General features: G+C 43.9%; 2 protein-coding genes across 3 annotated transcripts in view; one reads left to right on the top strand and one right to left on the bottom strand.

Annotated features, from left to right (window-relative positions):
* Positions 1-3,973, bottom strand: part of INVS (inversin) — a 99,492-nt gene extending 95,519 nt beyond the window's left edge. The window contains exon 1 of one of the 2 annotated variants that reach the window (XM_050709194.1): positions 3,881-3,973. The gene's annotated coding sequence lies outside the window, so the exon portion shown is untranslated. The remainder of the gene's footprint in view (positions 1-3,880) is intronic. The other variant, XM_050709195.1, reaches the window with a different exon arrangement.
* ERP44 (endoplasmic reticulum protein 44) overlaps positions 3,971-22,626 on the top strand; it is a 55,424-nt gene continuing 36,768 nt past the window's right edge. Inside the window, exon 1 of the mRNA XM_035550609.2 lies at positions 3,971-4,168. Coding sequence (XP_035406502.1) covers positions 4,112-4,168 — 57 coding nt within the window. The 5' untranslated portion in view covers positions 3,971-4,111. The remainder of the gene's footprint in view (positions 4,169-22,626) is intronic.

Consider the following 22,626-nt stretch of genomic DNA (forward strand, 5'->3'; position numbering starts at 1 on the left):
CCTGGTCTGGTGGGAGGTGTCCCTGCCCATGGCAGGGGGTTGGAACTGGGTGATCTTTAAGGTCCCTTCCAACCCAAACCATTCTGTGTTTCTACGATCTTTCTCATAAACAAAGTCATTGATAGATTTGTGGCTTTATTAACTTCCAGGAGCAGACAACAGAAGGGAGTCTAATGTGACAGGAGGTTAAGAACATTTCCAGCTTTAAGGCTATGGAAGAAGGACAAAGTGCCATAAAACACCACAACAAATGACAGAAAAGCTCCACTTGACCTGGTGCTTAAGAAAGTCAATAAAAGTGCAGATGCACATATGACAATGCAGGGAGGACAGAGCTTACATAAACCCAAACAAGCCCAAACATACTTTAAGACCCAATGCATGACTGTTTTCATTTTAAAGAAAACATTTCTTCAAACATTTCTAGTGCCTCAATAAATCTACTTTTTTGCCTTTTGAGGACATGCAATTCATACATTCCATTCCAAGTGAAATTTTTCCTCCCAACCCAGCAGTATGGCCTTTGTTTTCCTTTATCTTCTGTACATTACATTGGACAAAAGCAGGTGAGGCATTTCTGATTTAGGCAAATATGAACCAACATGAAACAGTGTCAGTTATACAGCTGCAGCATCTCCATCATCTCTCCCGATTGTTCCTGCAGCTATACACATTTACCTGCTATATGAAAGAAACACAACAATACTCAGCTGTGATCTCAACAGGAGGAAAGAAGGAAGAAGGCTGCAGAGATGGATCCTGTGCTATGTAACTCGATGTATGAGACTACAGCTTGTATTTAACTTGCCTCCACCTTTTTCCCAAAAAGCTTCCTCGGGTCACTGAGAATACATCAGTAGCCTCTATGTTATTAAGTGGACCTATATGCACCGCTGGAATTGCACACTTGTTCAAATTCTGAGTTAGTAGTCTTATTCCCCAAAGTTATCGCTGATGTCTTTTCTTACATTTTCTTTACATTTTAACTGCAGATTTTCTCTTCCGTTTTCATTCTAACTGGTCTGGAGATATGTGATTGGAAGGTAACTTCTCATGACTTGCCTGCTTACTGAATCTGAATACTCTGGACAATTTTCTCAAACAAGTGAAGAATAGTGCTTCTACCTCCTGTACTGCCAATTCTGAGTGCTCTCAAAAAGCTTTATTACCTGGCATATTCAACAGAGTAAAGAACCACACGTTTTCCTTGTGCACTAAAGGAATGCTGTGGACAAGCATCATCTGGTTCTAATACATTTCAGTCTTCTACGTTGTCAAATGGAACCAAGCAAAGGAAATCCTAAATAGGAATCTCAGCATGGCTGAGGCTGGCAGGGCCCTCTGGGGGCCACCTGGTCCCACCCCTGCTCCAGCAGGGACACCCAGAGCAGGCCACCCAGGGCCACGTCCAGGCGGCTTCTGGAGATCTCCAAGGAGGAGACCCCACGGCCTCTCTGGGCAGCCTGTGCCAGTGCTCCATCACCTGCACAGCACAGAGGTGCTGCCTGGTGTTCACACAGAACCTCCTGTGTTCCATTTTGTGCCCACTGCCTTTGCTCCTGGCACTGGGCATCACGGAAAGGAGCCTGGCTCTGTCTTCATCGCACCCTCCCTTTTTGTACTTATAGACATCAATAAGATCTCCCCAGAGCCTCCTCTTCTCCAGGCTGAACAGTCCCAGCTCTCTCAATCTCTCACAGGAGTGGTGCTCCAGTCCCTTAATCACCTTTGTGTCTCTTCACTGGATGAACTTAATAACAAGACTCTAACAACACCTTTTTGTTTTTATTATATTAGGGGGATGACTACAATAGTCGTAACATTCTGGGAAGCACGGACTTTCTGGGAAGCATGGACTAATTCCTGAAGTGAAGCATGACCTAGCTTCCAAGCTAAGGTCTACATCAGTGTAGAACTGGCAGTAATGGGAGCTGGAACACATGTCAGCAAAGCTCTGTTAGCATTTTTACTGCCATATCTGCTGTGCCTTTATTTTGGAAAGGTTATGACAGAAAGTAGCAGTTATGAGGAAAGGTTGGAAAGGTTATGACGAGAAGTAACAATTATGAAAAAACCTGCATTTTGCCTAGCCTAGCCCAACTCTCCCGATGTTAACCATACAGTTTGATCAGCATGAATTTTATTTAAAAAAATTCACACTGCTGACAGTCCTTAAAAAGTCACCCCAAACAAGTTAGGGTTGGAAATGAATAAATGAACCACAAAATAAAATATCCAGGGGTAGCAGTGTAAAATTCAGCAAGTATTGGAGATCTTATTAAAGCACCAGAGGCATTCCACTTATAAATAAGCAATATTAAACTGCCTGCATACTGAGGAGAATTAATAAAAATATTCATAATTTCCAGATGAAAACAAGAAGAGTCACATCCATATAAAGCGTCGGTAATCTTACAGGTGAGAGAAGCACCCAAATGCCTCTACAGTAATTCTCAGTACAGTAACATTACTGCATTTAAAGACCTAATTTAAATTAGGTCTCTGATCCAGACCTCTGATTCTGGATCAGAGAAATTCTGAAATATTAAGAGGAACTATAAAAGGAAAATACATAACTTTCCTTAGATATTCCTCTCATGTATATGGCAAGCAGATGAACCGGTATATGGAATATACCAGATGAAGATACCTGGTTTGATAAAGATCCTCATTAACAGCAAAATGAGGTGCTTATTTGCACAGGATGAAAAACAACAATTAAAAAAAATCAGGAAATAACTACACGATCTGTTTATAAAAAGTTACATAATTGGCATTATTCGTAACATACACTATATTAGTGGAATCAAGAATATCATTCACTTTCTCTCTTTTCAGCTAACATGTACGGAAACATTAGCTGTATCAAGACATCTGAAACGCAGGGACAGCAAGAGGTCTTCAAGTTATGTAAAATTTCACACCAAACTATGCTCATAGCATGTTGTGTTACACAGATAATCGGGGTGACAGCATTTTTCTGTTCAGCAAAACACAGGGCTGTTAAAATTGTTGTGGATGCCCCATCCCTGGAGGCATTCCAGGCCAGGCTGGATGGGGCTCTGGGCAGCCCGCTCTAGTGGTTGGCAACCCTGCCCAGAGCACGGGGGTTGAAACTAGATGATCTTTAAGATCCTTTTCAACTCAGGCCATTCTATAATTCTATGACACATGTGTGTGTATATATACGTACATACATATATATATGTATATACTGTATACACATGCACATAAATAGGTGTTCTCACATCACGAAACTGAGGGGCTAAGTGATTTTTGCAGGGTCACAGAGTGACTGAGCCAAACTTTTCCTTGAGGCCAAACGGGGCCTGACTTGCAATAAGCTGACATGAGGACTTTCTTTTATATGGCGCTGCGCTGTTTCCCTCCTCACACTTCCTCGTACGCTTGTGTACATGCTGGCGATGCGAAGCATGCCAAGCGCAGCTTTCCACGAGCTGTTTGAGAAAGCCCTGCGTGCAAAACCTGGACTTTTACTGGGCGAGGGTGAACTTTAGGTGTAACTCGGTCAATGACATAAAGCCTGTCGGAGCGTGACGGGGTCCAACTTCCACACTGTGATGCAGCGGGAGCTCCACAAGCCCCCACCCATCCCCTCACAGCCCAGCTCGGACCACAAATAGGCTTCCTAAGCGGGGACGAAGCGAGGCACCCTAAATCCCCCACCCCACCCCACCCGGGCCGCCCAACGCGGCCGCTCCCTCCCCGTCCCCCCACCCGCCCGCCACGCAGCCGGGGCCCGGCCCGCTCCGCAACAGCCGTAACGTCCGCCCGCCCGCTACGCAAACAGCGCAGCGGGCCGACCCCCCGCGGGGAGCCCCCCGCGCGGTCCCCGCAGCCGCAGCGCCCCGCTACTCACCTCGGCGCCACCGCCTCCTCCTCCTCCTCCTCCTCCTCCCCCCCACCTCGGAACTACATTTCCCGTGACGCCCCGCGCCAGCCCGCCGGAAGCGAGTGGCGGAGGCGGGCGGCGGCCCCGGCGCTGGGCCGGCCGCGGGCGTTTCCTGGCGACGGGGGAAGTGCGGAGCCGCCGCGGCCGCCGAGCGCGAGGGAGCCGCCGCCGCTCGCCCCGCCGGCCGCCTCGTCTACCATGAGAGCCGCCATCTTCCTGCCGCCGCCTCAGCCCGGCCGCCTCGTCCTCCTCATGGTGAGGCGACGGCTCCTCCCCGACCCCCTTCTCCCCGTTTTACCCGTCCCCCCCCCCCCCCCCCCCCCGGACGGCACCTGCTGGGAGGGAGCGGGGAGGGAAGGAGGGAGAGGCCCGGCACGGCCCGGTGGAGGCCGGCGGCGGGGGCCCGGCCCATAGGCTGCGGCCCCGGGGCGGGCAGGGCCCGGGCCTGGCCGAGGGGAAGGCGCTGGCGCCGCTTCCCCTTTCCCCCAGCCGGAGCCGGGCCGGGCTCCCCCCCCCCCCAGGGGAGCCCCAAATCTCTCAGCTCCGGGAGGGCCCCGACACGCCCGGGGTCCCGCAGCCCCCCCCTGGGCTCCGGGGCTGGAGCTGGGGAAAGTTTCTGGGGGAATTTGCCTGCAGTTGTCAGCTTGTGGCTTCTTCCCCCCCTCCCCTTTTTTTTTTCCCTTTTTTTTTTTTTTTTTTTTTTTTTTTAGCGTTAGCCGCGCAACCAACCGGATTTGCACACACACACACGATCGTTACTGCACGCCTTCTGCGGAGATAAGGTGGCCGCCTTATCTTTTAAACAGGCCGACCTACCGGTTCCTGCGCTGCCAGGGCTGTGTTGGGCCACATTCTGCGCCTTCCACACCATGAGCGACTCGTGGAGCTGAAGGGGACGTGCGTGAATGAGTTTAACGAGATTTGGTCTTAGACACCACCATATTTAATCAATCTATTTTGAACAAAATAGTAAAATCGGCCAGAAAAAAAGCGAGGAATAATTGGAGGTAAAGATAGGTAGAGCCTTGGGGGTCCAAAGGGAAATACCCTTTAATATATCTACTAACGAATGAATGGCTAGAAACATGAAGACAAGCTCTTAATGAGCGGGACCAGAGCTCGTTATCCCTTTGAAGCATGCACTGCTACCTGGATAAGCTTTGGTTAAAATATTAAGAACTTGCTGTAGTTTCACGCTGAGTAAGTATACGTGATTGGTATGGCTTGAAAAAACACATTTGAGGTGTTTATATATAGATGGCTATTTATAGTGTATTAGCTCACTATATGAGAGACTACAGTGATGAACCTCGTATTTTCAGGTCATATCTGTGCGTTAGCATGTGAGCAACATTACTCTTGTTCTAAAATCAATATTTTAACCATTGTATTAAGTACTGCGTGCAAAACCAAGAAGTGTGTACTGTTTTTAAACCGACATTTAAATGGGCAAGTACAAGTTTGAAAAATTGGACAGGAATTAATGAAAGCGTTTTTCTTTCTTCATGGTACAGTGGATCCATGCAAATTTAATATGTGTCAGTTAGGTTTTGTGCACGTCAACTTAAGAAATAGATCGCGGCTAAGATCTGAAACTTCCCCGTATTTTAGTTGCTGTTTCTCTGCGTATTGATTATTCAAACCCACTGCTAATGAGATTTAAAAGATCTGTATACATAAAACTTGAAAAAGAAAACAGATCAGAGTTGTTTTTTAATATATTCATGTGCAATGCTACCTGTGTAATTCTTCAGCGTCACATCAGCCATGCCCCTGTGTCGTAAGGTGCCTGGTTACATCCTTGGATCAAGACAATGAATCACTCCTTTCAGTAGGTTTGTCAAGAGTTTTGTGAAAGTTGTCCTGAGCAGGCTGGGAGTGTGAGAGGATCCTTGTTCTTTCAGATAGCTGAGAAACTCGTTTGCGGAGTACCATGCTTGTTTTCTTGTGGCATTTAGGGAACCTGGTAGTGTGTATCAGATTGACGTCCAAGTTCTGGTAACTTTTTTTTTTGCCTTACCAACAGCTATGAATACTTATGACCCACAACGTGACTGTGGTTTTGTATGGCGAGGTTTGAGAGAGCCCTCTGCTCTGCATCCAAAGGATGTGCTGGCTAGCAGAGCCTCCTTGAGCATGGCAGTTGGTGTATTTTGTGGATGCGAGCTTATTAGTGTTACATCAGTGGTTCCTAAAACAGAGAGCAATGATATACAGCCGTGAAAACAGCTTACTAAGCTGGACTCGTTTAGTAATAGCAATGAAGTTTAAAAATAATTAAGCTTCCAAACTTCTGGATAAGCATATTTCTTGTTCTGCACAGCCTACCTCTGAGGGAAAGAAGTTGTCCTTTATTTTTCATACATATTGCCTTTGTTTCCAGAGCTCCGCACACCGAAAGTGTTGTTATGGATGAGCTTTTGCCCTGGTACATAATGACCCTCCCTGCCTTGGCTTTATGCTTCCGAATGTTCAAAGCAGATACGCGCTAGAAGGTGATGAAATCTAATCTCTAAAGAGGGGAAGTAAAGGCAAGGAGAAGAATCAACATAGTATATTAGCACAGCAGTTGGCGACCAGGAAAAAGAGTGTGGTTTATTGTTACTGCTTTTGTGTGTTGTGAAAGTATAACAGGAGTTCTTCAGGGGTGGGAGGAGGACACTGCCTTCCCTGAGGGGGAGGGAAGGAAGGGCTGTGCTTATCTGGAGGAGAAGGCTGGGAGAAGGAAATACTGTTTTGTAATGAAAGTGCAGAAAACTATATAAAAGACGTGGAGGATTGAAATGCTGTGAAAGAAAAAGGTACGATCTCGATATGAAAAGAAATTATTTTGTCTGAAAACATTTGACAGCAGGAGATCACTAAAATTTCAGAGGGCTTTGGGTCTCCCTCGTTGTATTTCCTAATACACTTCCTGATCCCGCTGGAGGTTAGATTGCAGCACAGAGATACCCACCAGTCCCAACAGAGTCCTTTTCCCTTGCAACTTTTCAGCCTCGTGCTAGCATTGTACTGGATCAGAGCTGCTGTGAGACGAGCAGCGGCTGGGGAGAGGACAGGGCAGCACAGGCTGGCACAAACCCTGCTTCTCTGACACTGGAGCTGAGGGGAAGGGCAGGCAGGGCACAGTGGAGGGTGGTGTCCAGCTGATGGCAAGACTGGGATAAGTAACATCACTTCTTGCTCGTAGCTGAATGATGTTTCTGCCACATTGGTATATGGCTTGATGCTAGGCAGGACAGGTCTGATGAATCCAAGACAGCAAAATAAACGCTGTGCCTCATCCCATCCTTCTGTAAGGCAAGGCGTGGTTCTTTGGCTTTGCTCTGCCCAATCTCGCTCTGTGTTTGCCTCCACCTGCAGGTGCATGACGAAAATTGTAGAACAGGACACCCCACCGCACATGCCTCTACTGCACGTGCACAGCAGATACTTGTCACGTTGCTCAGGAAGCCGCTGGGAGGCTCGTGCAGGCGGTGTCCCTGGGGAATAGATGTGAACAGAGGAAACCACCAACTGATAGCGAGGAAAGGGAAGGGGGAAGTTCTTTGCCTTTTTTTTTTTAATTATTTTTCCCCCTCGGGCAACTGTAAAAGGATTTCCCTGTCCTTGCCTTTCAATCTGTGGAGGTTTATCAGGTGTCAGAAATCCTCTACTGCTACGCCTTTCTGTGTGGCTTGTTCAGAAATCCTCTACTGCTACACCTTTCTTTGTGGCTTGTTCAGAAGGGGGTCCCAGACAAACCAAGAACACCTACTTAACGTGTTTTGCAACACCCTTGGAAGAACATACTTGGCCCCAGATGCTCTGAGGATGTATAAAGTTGGAGCATCTTCTGAGTAGCACCGCTGCCTGTTTGTGTGTTCTTCCCCGTGAGCCGATGTGGTTTAGCATTGCCGGATAATACCTACTGTTACGGTTGCTCTTACGCTATAATTTTCATATTTTTAGTTGAGCTTTCCAAGTGCTGCTTACATAGCAGTGCAGTTGCAGCCGCTAGGAGCAGGAACTTAGAAGAGGAACTCAGAAGAAGACAATGACCTTGCAGTCTTCTATTAAAATTTTAATTGGAAAAAAAAAAATGCTGTGGGGTAATATTTTTGTTTCTTGTTTGACTGCTGTTGCTTTTTGTGTCTTGTTAGCATGACATCAAGTACCCCAGTAGCAAAAATGAAAATTAAATAAAAATGATGTCTTATCTTGCTGTTAAATGGGCAGTTCGCTACTTGCTTTGTCAAAGAGAAACTGAACTCTGTACAGTTTTGCAGTGTTCAGAGCATCTTTCTGTGCACTTGCCTCTCTTTGTGTATTTATAGGAATCCTGCTCAAAATATTCCTAATTTGAGCATTAGTCAAAGACTATAATTGGAGGCAAATTTTAGGCCATTGAGCTTTTATATAATGAAAAGGGTTCCCTGCAAGAATAGCACAAGGGTTTTGAGTTGTCCATCATCTGTCATGCCCTCTGAAGAGTAAATTAGTTGTTAACTGAGGAACCGTCCCTGGGAATTTGGAGGGGGGCGGGTGGGTAGGGGAAGCTTATAGCTCCTGAAACCTGAAATGATTCTTCAAACAGCACACCAAGGCAGTGTTGGAAAATGTAGAAATGAGTTATTGACAGTATAACGTCAAAGATCCTGTCACTGGCAGGTGATGCTCCTTATCTTTGTTTTCTTTTGATATCCTTACTTTCTGCTTTGCTTTCTTTTTTTGGCAGGCCAGCTTTCTTAAGCAAGACACTGGTCCTCATGCCACTTCCTTGGGAAAACAGTATGCCACTTATTCCTATTGCTGCGCAGTAGTCCTCTCCTTTGTTTTAATCAAACCTAGTTCTTCTTGAATGTCTCTAAGGATGATATGCTGCTATTCAGGAGGAACAATTGTTTACCTCGCAGGCTCTCCCGTAAACCTCGCTTGAATAGCTTGCAGATATTCTATGTGACTTCTTGGCTTTTTTTCTGTGTGTAAACTTTCTTATGTGAGTCTATTGAATGTAGTTTGCTTGAAGGGAGAGAGTTGTCTCGCATGAAAAGAAAATATAAAAATATGCTATAAATCTTATAATCGTGCACCAGAGCTGCTTCACAAGCTCTTCATGACAGTCTAGAGATATCTTCAAGTAATGGATGCTTCAATAATGGAGTGGTTTTAGATGCATTAGCAATATTTTAAAATATTTTTTTAAGAGTGAGCTCTCAGCGATGTAGAGGTGGAACGTTTGGAAATTTGAGCAGAAGCAATTTAGTGTGTTGATGTCAAAGGCTAAGCAATGTTTTCTTCCAAAACTCTAAACTGGAGAGAACTCCCGAGAAACAGAAGAGGTCAGGCGCATTGTATAGGATTAGGAAAGGAACCGAGAGCAGAATTTCTTGCTGTGGGCTCTATCTTTATGCTTTCTTTCTCTCTGATGCATCTTCATTCATCAGAAACATGCCAGCAGTTGGTAGAAATGTGACTTCCTTTTTCAAAATAGCGATGCCAACTGCTCATAGGATTTTTAAAAAGCTCGTAACAGATTTTTGAAATTTTGACTTTTCAATTTATTGACTCTCAGGTATTTAATTTTACGTTGTTAAGGGTAGTTCTGTAAAGCGGTGGCTGTACTCAACAGTAACTGGGAATACTTCTTCACTTCCGTTTGAAGATGCTGTTGTCAGGGTGCTGTGTTTCTGCAAACCAGTTGTAGGACCCTGTCCATGCTGAATTACGCTCTGGTGATTACAAAAACTGACAAGACGTATTGCAGAAGAGTTCCTTCGTTTTTTCACATATACAACTAAACCGAACCTGGACGCTCCTTCACACACGTGCATGCACACCTCCTGTAATCCTGTAGCGAGCCACAAGATCTGCACGAGATTTGCGTAGGCGATGGAACGCAAACTTTGTTTTGTTGCTTGCACTGGCACTAAGCAAAATGTGAAGTATGTAGCGGTACGCATCTTAAACCACACACTGTCTGAAATACTGAAAGCAGAGAAAACCGAGTGAAGGTGGGATATCAGACGCAGTTATGTGCGTGTGGGTGCTCTCTGCGTACCTTGAGTTTCCAAGGAATTATGTGTGCAGCTTGAGGTTTCTGGTAAGCGAAGTAAATCTGATCATCTGTTTTTCATTGCGGTAAATGTTTGGGGTTTCTGCCCTCCCCTCATTTCTTCATCTACATTAATTTGTCAAAGCTTTCTCTCTAAAGCCAAAGAGGAGTGGTGAGTCTCACTGCGTTTACCCGCTGGGCCCAAGTTGTAGACTTTCATTTTTGATTGCTTCTTCTGGGAGCTCGGTGATCGTGTCAGTTGGAAGGAACCTCTAAAGGTCTTTTGGTCCTACTCCCTGCTCAAAGCAAGACTACTGTAGGTGAGGTTGCTCAGGGTCTTTTCCAGTTGAGATCTGAATATCTCCAAGGATGGAGATTCTAGAATCCCTCCGAGCACCTATAAACATTGTTGAAATTTTTGTCTGAAGTACCTATTTGGAGCAGCAGCTTTTGTCCTGTCCCTGTGCTTCTCTGAGTCTGTCTCAGCCTTCTCTATAACCTGCAGCTGGGTAGCTGATAGCAGCAGCTACACCTTTCCTTCTTAAGGCCGAACAAGTACAATTGTCTCAGCCTTTCTTTGTGTGTACCCAGTTCTCCAGTCACTGTTCATCTTGGTAGCCTTGTGCTGGACTTCACTCCCACATGTTAACCTGTCTGGTAGAGACAAACCCCACACTGGACAGAATTCTTCAGATGTGGTCCTACAGGGGCCAGTAAAAGGGACGAATCACTTCCTTTGGTCTGCCGGCTCTGCTTTTGCTAACGCAGCCCACGAGGTATGCAGTTGGCTGCCTTTGCTGCAAGAGGCACGCTGCTGACTCCTGTTCAGCGTGCCCCCCAGCACCTTTCTGTCCCGGGGGATGGTGAAGAGCTGTTTTCTATCCAGTTGGCTCCCAGCCTGTATGGGGTTATTCCACCCCAGATGCAGGACTTTGCCCGCATTGAACTCCATGAGGTTCCTGTCAGGCTGTTTCTCCAGCTGACTGAGGTCTCACCGGGTGGCAGATCTCCCCTCTAGCATATCAGCCAGTTCCCCAATTTGGTATCCTCAGGAAATTTGCAGAGGGGGCGCTTTGTTCCACCATCCTGGCTGTTAGTAAAGACAAACGTTTTTGCACCCAATACTGATCTTGCAGAAACTCCACCAGAGACTACTTGGACCTGGTACCTTTGGGGAGAGCCCTGTGAGCCCAGCTGTTGTGTCACTCACTTCATAGTTCACTTATTCAGTTCATATATTACCGATTTAGTTCTAAGGATACTTTGAGAAACTGTGTCAGAAGCTTGTTAAAGTCGAGGGGAACAACTCCTTTACAGTCAGTCATCTTATTACAGAAGACAATCAAATTGGTCAGATTGATTTGCTATTTCTGAATCTCTGCTGGATGGACACGGCTTCTGGGAAGAAAACTTGCCTCCATAATTCTCCTGGGGACCCAGGAAAACGCATGCTATCTGCTTTTGTGTGTCTGTGCACGTCCAACTTGTTTGTTTCTAGCTTGATCTTACCTTCATGTGGGTAATGCTTCCCTTCTACAGTATTCTACTACTGGGCTCAGACATCATCAGAAGAAAATGATGGGAAGAAGACATTGAGTTCCTAAGTCTTTTTTGGGGTCCTTTGTCGTTAGGTTCCTTGCTTGTTGAGCAGCAGACCTACAATTCTCTTAGTCTTCCTTTTGTTGCCTGTAGAAACCTTCTGTTGACCATTAACATCCCTCTGTAGTTTCAATTCCAGCTGAGCTTGGGCTTTTCTAATTTCTCCTGCCTGCTCGAGCAATGTTTCTCTACTCCTACCAAGTATTCCTTTTCCTACCTCTACCTTCTCTGTACTTCATTTTTCCGATTCTGAACTCATCCACAAGTTCCGTGTTAACCCGTGTAGATCTTCTGCCGTACCTTACTGACTTTTTCTGCAAGCGAAGTGGATTGTTTTTGTGCTTTGAAGAGGTTGTCCTTGAGCATCAGCTGGCTCTCATGGGGCCATTTCCCTTTCAGAGCTGTGTTCCAGGAGTGGGCTGAATTGTTATCGAGACCCGAGTGTCCTGTAGGTGATAGATGGCAATTACCACGAGTCCTGATCATTACTGAGTTATAGCTGAAAGCTTTCTCAGCATGAAGAAGTGAAATGCTGGAGCTCCCAAAGGCTTATTTCATGGAGAAAGTGGGTTACTACGTTATGAAGTGTTTGGACAATGCTCTCAGACATGTGGTTTAATTTTTTGGTAGTCCTGTACGAAGCCAGGAGTTGGACTTCATTATCCTTGTGGGTCCCTTCCAACTTGGGATATTCTGTGTGTTGGAGTCTCTCGGTTGCTTCACTTTGGGACCAAAATTAAGGATATCCTAACCTACGTGGAGATTTCGAGTATGTGGTTTGCTGCCTTCACTTTGGAAAGGAAGATACTCTCCCTGGCACTGGGAGAGAGACTTTGGTTTTTTTGCTTGTTTGTTATTTTTATTATCTCTGAAGCTTTCTATCCTAAAAGGTGTTCCTGAAACACAAGCCTGAAGTAGAAAGTGGAGCCCTGGAAATGGAATATAGTAAATGGACTGGTTCCTCGGCAATACTTGTCTCGCCTGTCATCAGTGGTTCTTGCCTGGTTTTAATGTGTTTTATCGAGGTGCATCCAACAAAAGGTCTGTGAAGATGTCAGCTTGTGCTGTGGGGCCTCTTTTGTTTTTAACATTTGTGAAGAGAAGTGGGGAGAAGAAGAGTAATCTAACTTCTGTTGTAAGATAACTGGCAGTGAAGCTTGCATTTCATCTCCAAGTGGATTCACGTGGCAGTTGGGCATAAACCTGGAGAGACCTTGTTCATTAGGAGCTCAGCAAGGAAGCTCTTTGAAAGGCAAGGCATAGGTGCCTGTTCCAATGGTCTTGAAAAAGAAAGCAACAGCTGTGGCAGTGTGTTGCTGTTTCCCATAGCTGTCGTGACTAGGAAGTGATGATAAAATTAACTTTTTCAGAAGCTTCACAAAGGGAAAGTGTTGCAGTGATGCACCCCCGTTTGTAATCCCGAGAGCTTTTTGTTCCTTTAGTCCCCTGTCACTTCTGTCTCTGCCATGGTTTATTGCTATCCCCTCTCTTAAACCTTGCTGGAAACGCTCAGCCCCTCAATTCTTTGCCAGTTATGAAGATTATGGATTTTCATAAATGTGTGTAGGAAAATACTTTTTTTTTTTTTTTCCCCTTCTCCCTGTTGAGTCGATCCACTTGGGATTTTGGAGAGAATGACTGCAAGACAAATGGGCGGCTTCACAAAGGTAATTAAGGCAGTATGTGGTGGGAAGGGTGAACAGTTAGGGGCTCTTTCCTCCTAATGATCTGTTAATTAGTGAAGGGAACTCAGCGAGTGGGGGGGCCTCTCAGGAATTACCTTTGACTGACATTTCAAACTGCTTTAGTTAAGAACGTGTAATTGCAGGGGGGAGAGGGTTCTTTATTTTTGTCTTTTTTGTATTTTCCCTGTCAACATAGGCTAGCAGAATTTGTTAAGATGGTGCAACGGTGTATATATGCATGCATATATAAAATTAGCATCACCTAGCTGTTAAATATTTTTTTAAAATAAGCTAATACATCGCTGTGATACCTGGCAGAGGATTTCTGCAACTATTTTGCTTGCTGTGGTTAACAGTAACCACTTCTATATTTTGCAAACAGCAAGCACCCTACATTGAGCTGGTTAACTGCAGAGCCAGCGCGTCCAACACTTGCTACCAGTTCACGCGGTGCGCCCTGTGAAGGTGGTACTATTATTTTTAGGACTGCTCTGGAATGCTTGCTTGCAAGTTTTCATGGGAGTTAGCCCGCTGGCAGAGTTTTGTGTTCCCTGGAGGATGTAAAGCAGCAATGGGGTATCCCTATCGCGTTCTTTTGTGCATTCCAAAGTATCTGTGGCATGTGTCCCGTCCCCTGCATTATTTACTCTTCTGCTGCCCAGCGTAATCCACGATAAACTGACTGCCTGTGTGCACCCTTAGCAGCTGTTTAGGGCAGAAATAGCTCCTGTGCAGCCTGAAATTAGCCACTCATTCTTAAAGCTCTAACTTGCGCATGCAGATGTGGTCCTAAAGGTGATTTTTCCTGTTTTGGTACAGGCAGCATTGCTTTAATTAATTTTCCGTAGAAGATAGTGAATTGATTAATTGTGAAATGTATCTTTTTTTCCTCCCTTAACTTCAGAGGTTTTTCAGCTTCCACTATATAAATTAGAATGCAACTGTGGAGTAGTATTTCTATTACTGCTTATTTGGGAAAAATCCTTATCCTCTCATATGCCACTTGAAGGTAGCTAGTAATAAATACCAACCTGAAACATCCAGGCCAAGCATTTGTTACAGGCAAGAAAATGGGTTGCCAGTGAGCTTTAATATACTGAGATTTGTAGTTCACATCTCTAAAATGGAGGCTTGTGAAGCGTGCATCACAAATTTGCCTGAAAAGAAATGAAAATAATCCAAGTAGCATAAACAAAGGTGGTGTTTTAAATGGATTTAGGCTTTTCTAAAAGAGAAGAAGTTCGGAGCTGTGATGTTAAGGGAGTAGGAAGCTGAAGCAGCAACCCCCCCCTCCCTCCCCCCGTCGTATCTTAGAAAGTTGGTGGTTTAGAAGTTGTGAGGTATTCTTCCTTGTTTGGTTTCCCCAGAAAAAAGAGGGAGGAGCAGCGGCAACACAGGACTGGCTCTCAGATGGTTTTTCATGTAGAAACTGAAGCTTCATACGCTGTGGATGGTTATGCTGCAGAGCACTGTATTTGTCTTGGTAGTTGCCCAAAACCTTAACCTCCTGCTGAAACATTAGGAGGTCATCTGAGGGAAGGTGGCATGTCGGTCATGCTGAAGGAAGAAAAAAATCTGTAGCACGAGGACGGTCTTAGTGGTACGGGAAGTACTGCTGCTGGAAGTTGTAGGCCTGAGGTTGGTAAAAGGGGCTGGTTGGGGGCACATTCATCAGTGGGTACGTTTGGCTGAGGTTGTAGGGTGCAGCGTGACTGCGATTCCGAACTGCAGGGGGGTAAGAATGTAATGTTAGTTGTCATCCACACGCTCGCTCCTCTGCACTGAGCGTATTGCTGCTTTAGTTTTGACAGCTGTTGCTCTGAGCATGAAATAAGGATGGGCCAAATCAAGTTGGCCGTGCTTCCACATCCTTAAGCCAATTTTGTCATTTGGAAATATGGCTAGCCAGCAGCACTAATATGAACAGCATAACTTAAACAACGTTACCAGACTTGACGTGTCTGCTTGTGTTCCCTTATATTGTCCTTAGAGTTAAAGCACCATGTTTTGCTTTCCTTTGGGTGGGGGAGAATGACGCCAGCTGTATTTTTCACTTAAGTGTTTTGGTCTAATTGTCATTTTCACTTTTTTTTTTCATTTTTACACAGTGCATTAGCTGCAGGCTTTAAAGCAGTTAGGACTCTGTGCCTGTGGAGTCACAGGGTTTTGATGCTTCATCTGTCAGTGCTGATGTGAATGTGGATATGAATGCTCTGCCTCTAGAACTGGCTTTGTGCTTGCAAATGTGCATGGGTTTCTTGCTTACTATTCTTATGGGTTCTGCTGTGTAGAGCCCATGAATACTTTCATCCTCGGAGGGGGAAAAAAAAAAAAAGGCAGCAACAAGAGCAAAAATCAGACCAAGCAGAGTGGGACCTGTTTCCAAGATGTTGCTACCCAGGATCGTATGCAGAATGTTATAGATACGTGAAAGTGCAGATTTCTTGAAGGCTGCACTTTCATTATGCCACCTGACTGATATTTTATCTAAATTGCCTCTGAGGTATTTCTATCATGGAGGGCTAGTTCATACATGTTTATGATAGCCTTTTAATTTGCATTTGAGCAGTTGGCTTCAGTGATTCCTACCTACTTTGAAAACAAGTTCCAGCATGAAAGGTAAACCTCAATAGGCTTGTCTTTGCTCAAGTTCCGTCTTTTTTTACACCACAAAGAGATAGATAACTGGATGTTTTGGAGCAGAATTGAAAATAGATTGTATTTGCGCTACTGAATACATGGTTAATGAAAAGATAAGCAACTGAGAGTGAGTAGATGTTGGAATTGGGTATTTCAGTTGAAAAGGATTGGCTTTTGTCTTGTTGAGCACTAATACTACTGATATGTACTAAAATCTACTGAAATTAATACTTAAGAGGAACTGTGTGTTATTTTTAAAGCAGCAGGATGTGCGTAGGCAGCAGGTATGGAATAATCTGAAGGAATGAGTGCATGAGCAGGTAATCGAATTTTCTAAGACAACAAGCATTCATGTGAGGTCGGAGATGCTGTTTCTGATGAAACACCACAGCTACTTTCAGCTCCCACCTCCGAGATTACACTTGAAAGAAGAGTTCCTGAGTTCGGTTGCCTCTCCTTCCACAGAATTGCTTAACGGTTTTGGTTTCATTTCCGTCGCCGGTCCAAGAAAGGACAGAACAGAGAGGGAATCCTCATTTGTTGTCTGTTCTGCACTGGCCCTGTCCATAAAGACTGGAATAAAGGTGAGAAGAAAGACTGTAGGCGATCCTGTGAAGAACGGGATAAGTAGGTTGCTTTCTGCAATGATGCATGTGGGTCTCAAAGGCAGTCCTTAATGAGCCTTCTATTTAGACTTGACTATTTATATGAAATGACTCACAATTTTTTCTCTATTCCTACACAACAAAATCATTTCCAAAGGTATTTTAAGTCTAAAAATGCCTGTGACTTATTTAAAATGCAGAGGAAAGTCTTGAGAAAATCTTGACTTGCATTTCAAGTGTACACACGTGTACGAGTACATGTGTAATCTGTGACACGAGGAATGAAGTCGTGGATTTAAACTCTAAGGTTGAAACTCTCTCCTATGAACAGTTTTGGTAATGGCTTTTGTGTTGTGTAGCAATTGCCTTCACGGAGAACAGGCTTTTCTCCTTGACATAGTGAAAAAGAGTTGGCAAACTTCTGCTCTGCTATCAAAATTTTCTCCTTGGCAAGACCAAGCTACCCTTTATTTTATGTTGCTGGATCATACCTTTGACAAGTTCAGAAACTTCAGGGTATGGACTTTCAGGAACAGCTGTTGATGTTTAATTTGTGCTAATCTTTCTGGGTATCTAATTCTATGTACTTTATTCCTTCTTGAAAGTGAATCAGCGCGTTGCTGCCAGATAATCAGAGCAGTTGGTAGCCATGTCAAATAAAGAAAGCGGTAATGGAATGTGAGGTTCTGCCACCCCTTGATTTTTTTTATTTTTCTTATAAAGCTGCACAAGTTATATTATTTTTCAGGGGAATTCTAGTTTCCTATTAGTAGTAAGCATGGTAAATAAAATATCTGAAGATTCAGAGTTTTCAGGCAGTTTCCTGGGGAGCTGAATTCATGGCTTTGAAGCTATGAAACGCGCTTTAGGGTAAGCTGATATTTCTGCAGATGTGGACTACTTTATATGTTTTTTGTGAAGCAGTACAGTTGTTCAGACGCCCATTTACACCTTTGGTAGATATATGGAACGTTGCCTATAATGAGATATTTCAGACAAGGAAAACTGTGTTATGGCCTTCACTGGAGATTGCCCTTTTCCCTCTGGGTCAAGAAGGGAAGTAAGTCAAAGTTAGAAAAGGGTTGGACTGAAAATAACTTACAGGTCTTATCTCTGTGACATTTTTTTAAACACGCCTCGTGTCATTTTTGAGCCCTGACTTGAGCATTCCTTTAAAAGCCAGTGATCCTTAGATTTGTGCCCAGAGACCGGAGCTTAAAAACTGTGTTTAGATGCATGGGTCTGCTGTTCATAGCCTTACAGAAAAAATGCGGTGTGTTGAATTGCACATTTTGATAGCGAGGTTTAATTTTCTTCTCTGCGATGGACTCTCTGAGTGAACATATTGCATCTTGTAACAGGAATGCACAAGCTGCTGGGAGGTAGATTTACCCCATTTTACTGGGGGCCTTCAGTGCTATGGCAACAAGCCATTGAGACACCTCTTTGGCTGTGAATCATTCCCAGTCGTAAATGGCACGAATGACAATCCTACAATGCTTTTCCAAGTCAGGCAAGGTCAGCTGTAGGAACCATTAATTGCAAGGTGGTTTTCTTCACCTAGAGTGTAGAATCAATATCATTTGGAATTGCAAAGATAGGGATCAGTTGTGATATTTGTTTTCTTGTTTCCAACTTTTTCTTCTGCTTTAATATCGATGGTATATGCACCTACACCAAGTATTCCCGTGAGACACTTTTAAAATGGGAGTAGGTGACAAGATACGCAGAGAAAAAAATAAAATTGCACTACCTCTTAATATAGTGGCCTGTCTACCTAGCTTTGCGCAGGTTCTGTAGCACAGTTTAGCCTTTATAGGCCATTCAGTTTTATAATGATTTAGCTAAAGGAGTAAGTTTACTTTTCACATCTGTGTGCGTGTGTATATATATTATCCGTAGTTGAATTTAGTTAGATTTTCTCTGTTCCCATGGGAGGTTAGTAACTGCGATCCCTAAATCTGTTTTCAGTAGCTTCCTTTGAGTTTTTAAAATTTCCCTGATTCAATTTAAGATGTGGCTGTTGAGAGAAAATAATAGGAAATTGATTTTTTGGGGTATCAGTTTAAAAATTGCTCTGCAAACTTAAATATACATCAAAGTGATCATTATTTAGCATTTTGAACTAATATGGTTAGGTCACTGTTTCATAATAACAGATAATATCCCTAATAAAAACCCTCTTTGATGGACAGAATAAGGGATGGCAGCCTTCAGTTAGTCTAAATTATGGAAATGGTCAGGCGTGCCCTGGAATATGGCAATGACAATTAAGAGTCGAACCACTCTACTGAGGGGGTGAGTTACGGTCTCTCTTCCCTTATTTTTCCCCAGCATTCTGTATTTACTGTTGCCTGCCTCTGCTCTGGACGCTGTGGTTCATTATGGAGCTTCTGGGAACGGGACCAGTGGGATGTTCCTGATTGATGGCTCCGAAGCCAAACTTCAGGGGCTCTTACAATGCCTGTCAACTTCAGCGCTGCTTTCCCCTGGGACTCCTTTCAATTTGTAGGATCCTACAGCAGGCTGTAAACCCATCTGCTTCCAGTTGTCTGTGAGTTTAATGCAGACCTCGGAGCAGCAGCAGATTAGCAGCGTGCATAAAGAAAGCGTATTTGGGGACTGAGTCAGCGGCAGAGTCCTGTGGGGCCAAGACTTCAGGTAGTAACTTCAGCGTGTCAGTCTGGATTAGAGGTAGGATGGAGCTGGTTGCCAGACATAAAATGATTCTGTGCTAGGGGAGAGAGAGGCGGTTTAGTCGTGTGCCTCTAGGATTTCCCAGCAGGAAAAAAGGGGTAGATGGTATATTTAGCAAGTGAAAATGAAGGCTGGTCTTGTTGGCTGCCTTGCAGCTGTAGTGCTAATTAGAAATCATAGTGCTCCAAGAATAGGTTTTCTGTGTTTTTCAGACGGTTTGCTCTGGAAGTGAGGGCCTCCGTTTCATTATGTGAATTAACAGAAGAAATAAGTGAAAAACTGAAATACAACAGAACTGGTTTTTCCCTTTTCTTGCAGTTCTAAGGTTGTGCCCGGTTAGTTAAACTGACTCTTGTGCAAGAAAACGGTGGGTAACATGAAATGAATTTGGGAAGGAGATGCCACTAAACCTCCAGGCCTGCCTCTCCTGTCTGGCTAGCGCTGAAAGAACTATCAGCACTAATTGCTAAGAGTAAAATGTCGATAAAAGCTTTACCTAAACCTCCCGAACGACCAGCGGGCTTCGTTAATTGGATGTGTGCTACTGAAGAGCAGCGCTGTCAGCAGAAGAGCCATTTAAATGGCGGCGTGCATTTTCATTTCCTTTTTGGAAAAGGGATCTGAAACGTGGCGTTTAAAGTCGGAGAGGTCTGCCTTTGAGGGGCTGTGGGGTGAGTGGGATGGGTTGTGTCCAGGCCTGCTGTTTTACGTAAGGCAGCTTGTGCAGTGCTTTGCCATAATGTCAGCGGAGGACAATGTTGCCTTTTGGGCAGTGCTTTGAGGTCTTGTGTTAGAAAAATTCAGAATGTCAGCTAATGTGTAGTTACTTCTCAGAGGCAAATAAATAAATACTGGCTCCTGCCAGGAGTTGCTCAAACTTGAAGTGAATTGTTTTGCTGTGAGTTTGTCCCCTCCTGTGTCCCTCGCTGGTTCTTTTCACAATTCAGCGTGTGGTTTGGGGGATAAATTCAAAAGAAATCCGTGTGATATTACTGCATAATTTCTTAAAATATTTTCTCACAACTGAAGAAAGTGGGTCAGAAACGCTAGGATTTCTGTACCAACCGAGCTTCCCAGTGAAAACAAGCACAGCGTTATCTTCAGAAACTTCCAGGAAACAGGGCTGATCCATTCGGGCTGCGTTTGGCAGGGTTACTGAGGACAAGAGGAGCAAATAAACGTACACAAGTGTCATCTCCTCTTCCCTCTCCCCTTATCAACTAAGTTTTATCTTTGCCAATGCATTGTTCAGTTCCTGACATTTTTTTCCTCAGCAATGCATTCATTCTGTAAACGTATATGTGGTTTCTGCACTTGCTTTTTCAGTCCACGTTTTTTGACATTTTTCTGTAGAGATTGAGTAAATTATAAATACACATTCATCCAACTTTTACGGTTTCAAGTACTTAGAGTTTAAATATTCTACTATATCTATATTTTTGACAGTTTTCCTTTTGATTTGTTTTTGCAAGATTCCTTCACTGAGTTTGGAGCTCTTGGGCAGTTGGTTGGAAAACTTTTTCCCTGGTTACAAATGTGAACAGTTACTTGTGTCCATCTGATGTAGGCCAGTGGAATACTAAATTTGCATTTAAAAGTTTGGAGAAAAAAAAACCTTAAGTTTTTTTTAGCCACTGTTTTTCAGAACTTAAGTTCAATACCTGCTTTATAGTGTGCAACTGATGTTCAGAAACAATTTCCTCAAAAATACCTTATTTTCTGCCCCTGTGTATCATTCACAGGCTTCACATCAAAGGGTAGAACATATTCTCAAAGCTGTGCAGCTTCTTAACAATTTAAATACGAATTTATATTCCTTCGTGTTAAATATTAATGTAGTAATATCACAAACCATCTTGCATCTCTGGGGACAGCGACATTACTGGGTCAAAAGGGTGTGCTTTGTTCCTTACAGGCATTATACCCTGATGAAAGCATCAGCTGAAGTGAGTCTTGGTGGTATTTCTGAAAAGAAAGCTTTTTTTTTTCTCCTTAATTCTATGTACTTACTGTGAAGGTTTTGGCACCCACAATTGTTTAGTTGGTATAAAACATTTAAGAATATACTTGTGAATATATTTTGACAAAATAGGATTTTTCATATTTCTAGTGGGGAAAAAAGTATTCCAATCCTCTCATATTTGTGTAGCTTTTGGGGAAATAAGTTCTTAGTCTCAATGTTTCTCTACTACTGTTTAATATGGAGGGGCAATAGGATCTACAGCTTGATTTCATCTTCAATATATGAAGATAACTGAAGTCTTTGTTTCGGTACTCGCAGCTTGCACCATGTTTTTCTGCAAATAAGAGTTAAGAAAGCAGTGAAAATTTTTATTTGTGCTATAAAGAAGTGTGCTAGGTTAATTTGCTTTTTTTCTGTACATAGCACAGAATCCAGTAGAAGACTGTATTGGTTAGTAAGCCCTGCACTTTGACTTTGCAGGTAAATATTTGCATTGAAAGTTAAAGTGTATTGTAGCAATCTACAAATGAATACTGCAGTTCCCGATCTGTATACCTGCTAAATAACACAGCCCGTTTCCTGATCGCAAACATAATACTTATCTGTGTTATGTTTAATTTATGTTTAGTTCATCCTACTAGATGAGATTAGCGTTGCTGCTGTAAAATTGTATTTGAAAAAGCCAAGTCGTTTAAGAAATTGATATCTTACCCATTTGGTATGTTAAGAAAATATGAAATCTGAGGCTCCTGTGGAAATATTTTCACCAAAACCTACTGCGGGCATTCTTTTGAAGTTCCCGCTATCTAGAGGCTTGTGTGATTTTTCTGTGTAAGCAAGCATTGTCTGTGCTTATATGCAGGACAGGTTAGCCCTGTAATCTTAAAGCATACAGCCAGAGGGTTTTGAGACCTCGCAGGGCAGCTGAAACCCTGAAATCCGCAGATGAATTTGCGGTCACCTGTGTTTATAGATTAGATGGCAGCCAACAAGAAGAATATTGGGTAATACTATTTGTTAGGTAAAACAATAGTCCAACTGTTACTGTTAATCATTGCTGCTGCTTCAGTTATACACGAGTTATACCTAACCTAACACTTGCAATCACTACAGCACGAGTGTACCAAAAAAAGTACGCTAGCTCATTCACCCGCTGAGCTGGCCTGTTACCACAAACGTAACCACTACTATCAGCACCTCCGTGCAGCAGCACCACAGAGGCTGTCATCCCTTGCACCACCCAGGCGGTGACAGCGAGGTGCCCGTGCTGTTGGTGGCCCTCAGCTGTCACTCCTCTGTGGGTGCCCCGGCCGATGGGGCTCCTCTGCAAAGACTGAAGGCAGAGTCCTCTCTTCTTGCTGGTCAGCAGCCAGTGACACAGCATCTTCAAAGGTACTTCCCCTGTACTGACCTGCCACGACTTAAGAAGCTCATAGGTCGCTTAATGAGGTGCTTTTTAGCAGACGGTGGTGTTCTGCAGTCAGTTTTGG

Source organism: Cygnus atratus, chromosome 2 (assembly GCF_013377495.2).
Source record: "Cygnus atratus isolate AKBS03 ecotype Queensland, Australia chromosome 2, CAtr_DNAZoo_HiC_assembly, whole genome shotgun sequence".
NCBI lineage: Eukaryota > Metazoa > Chordata > Aves > Anseriformes > Anatidae > Cygnus > Cygnus atratus.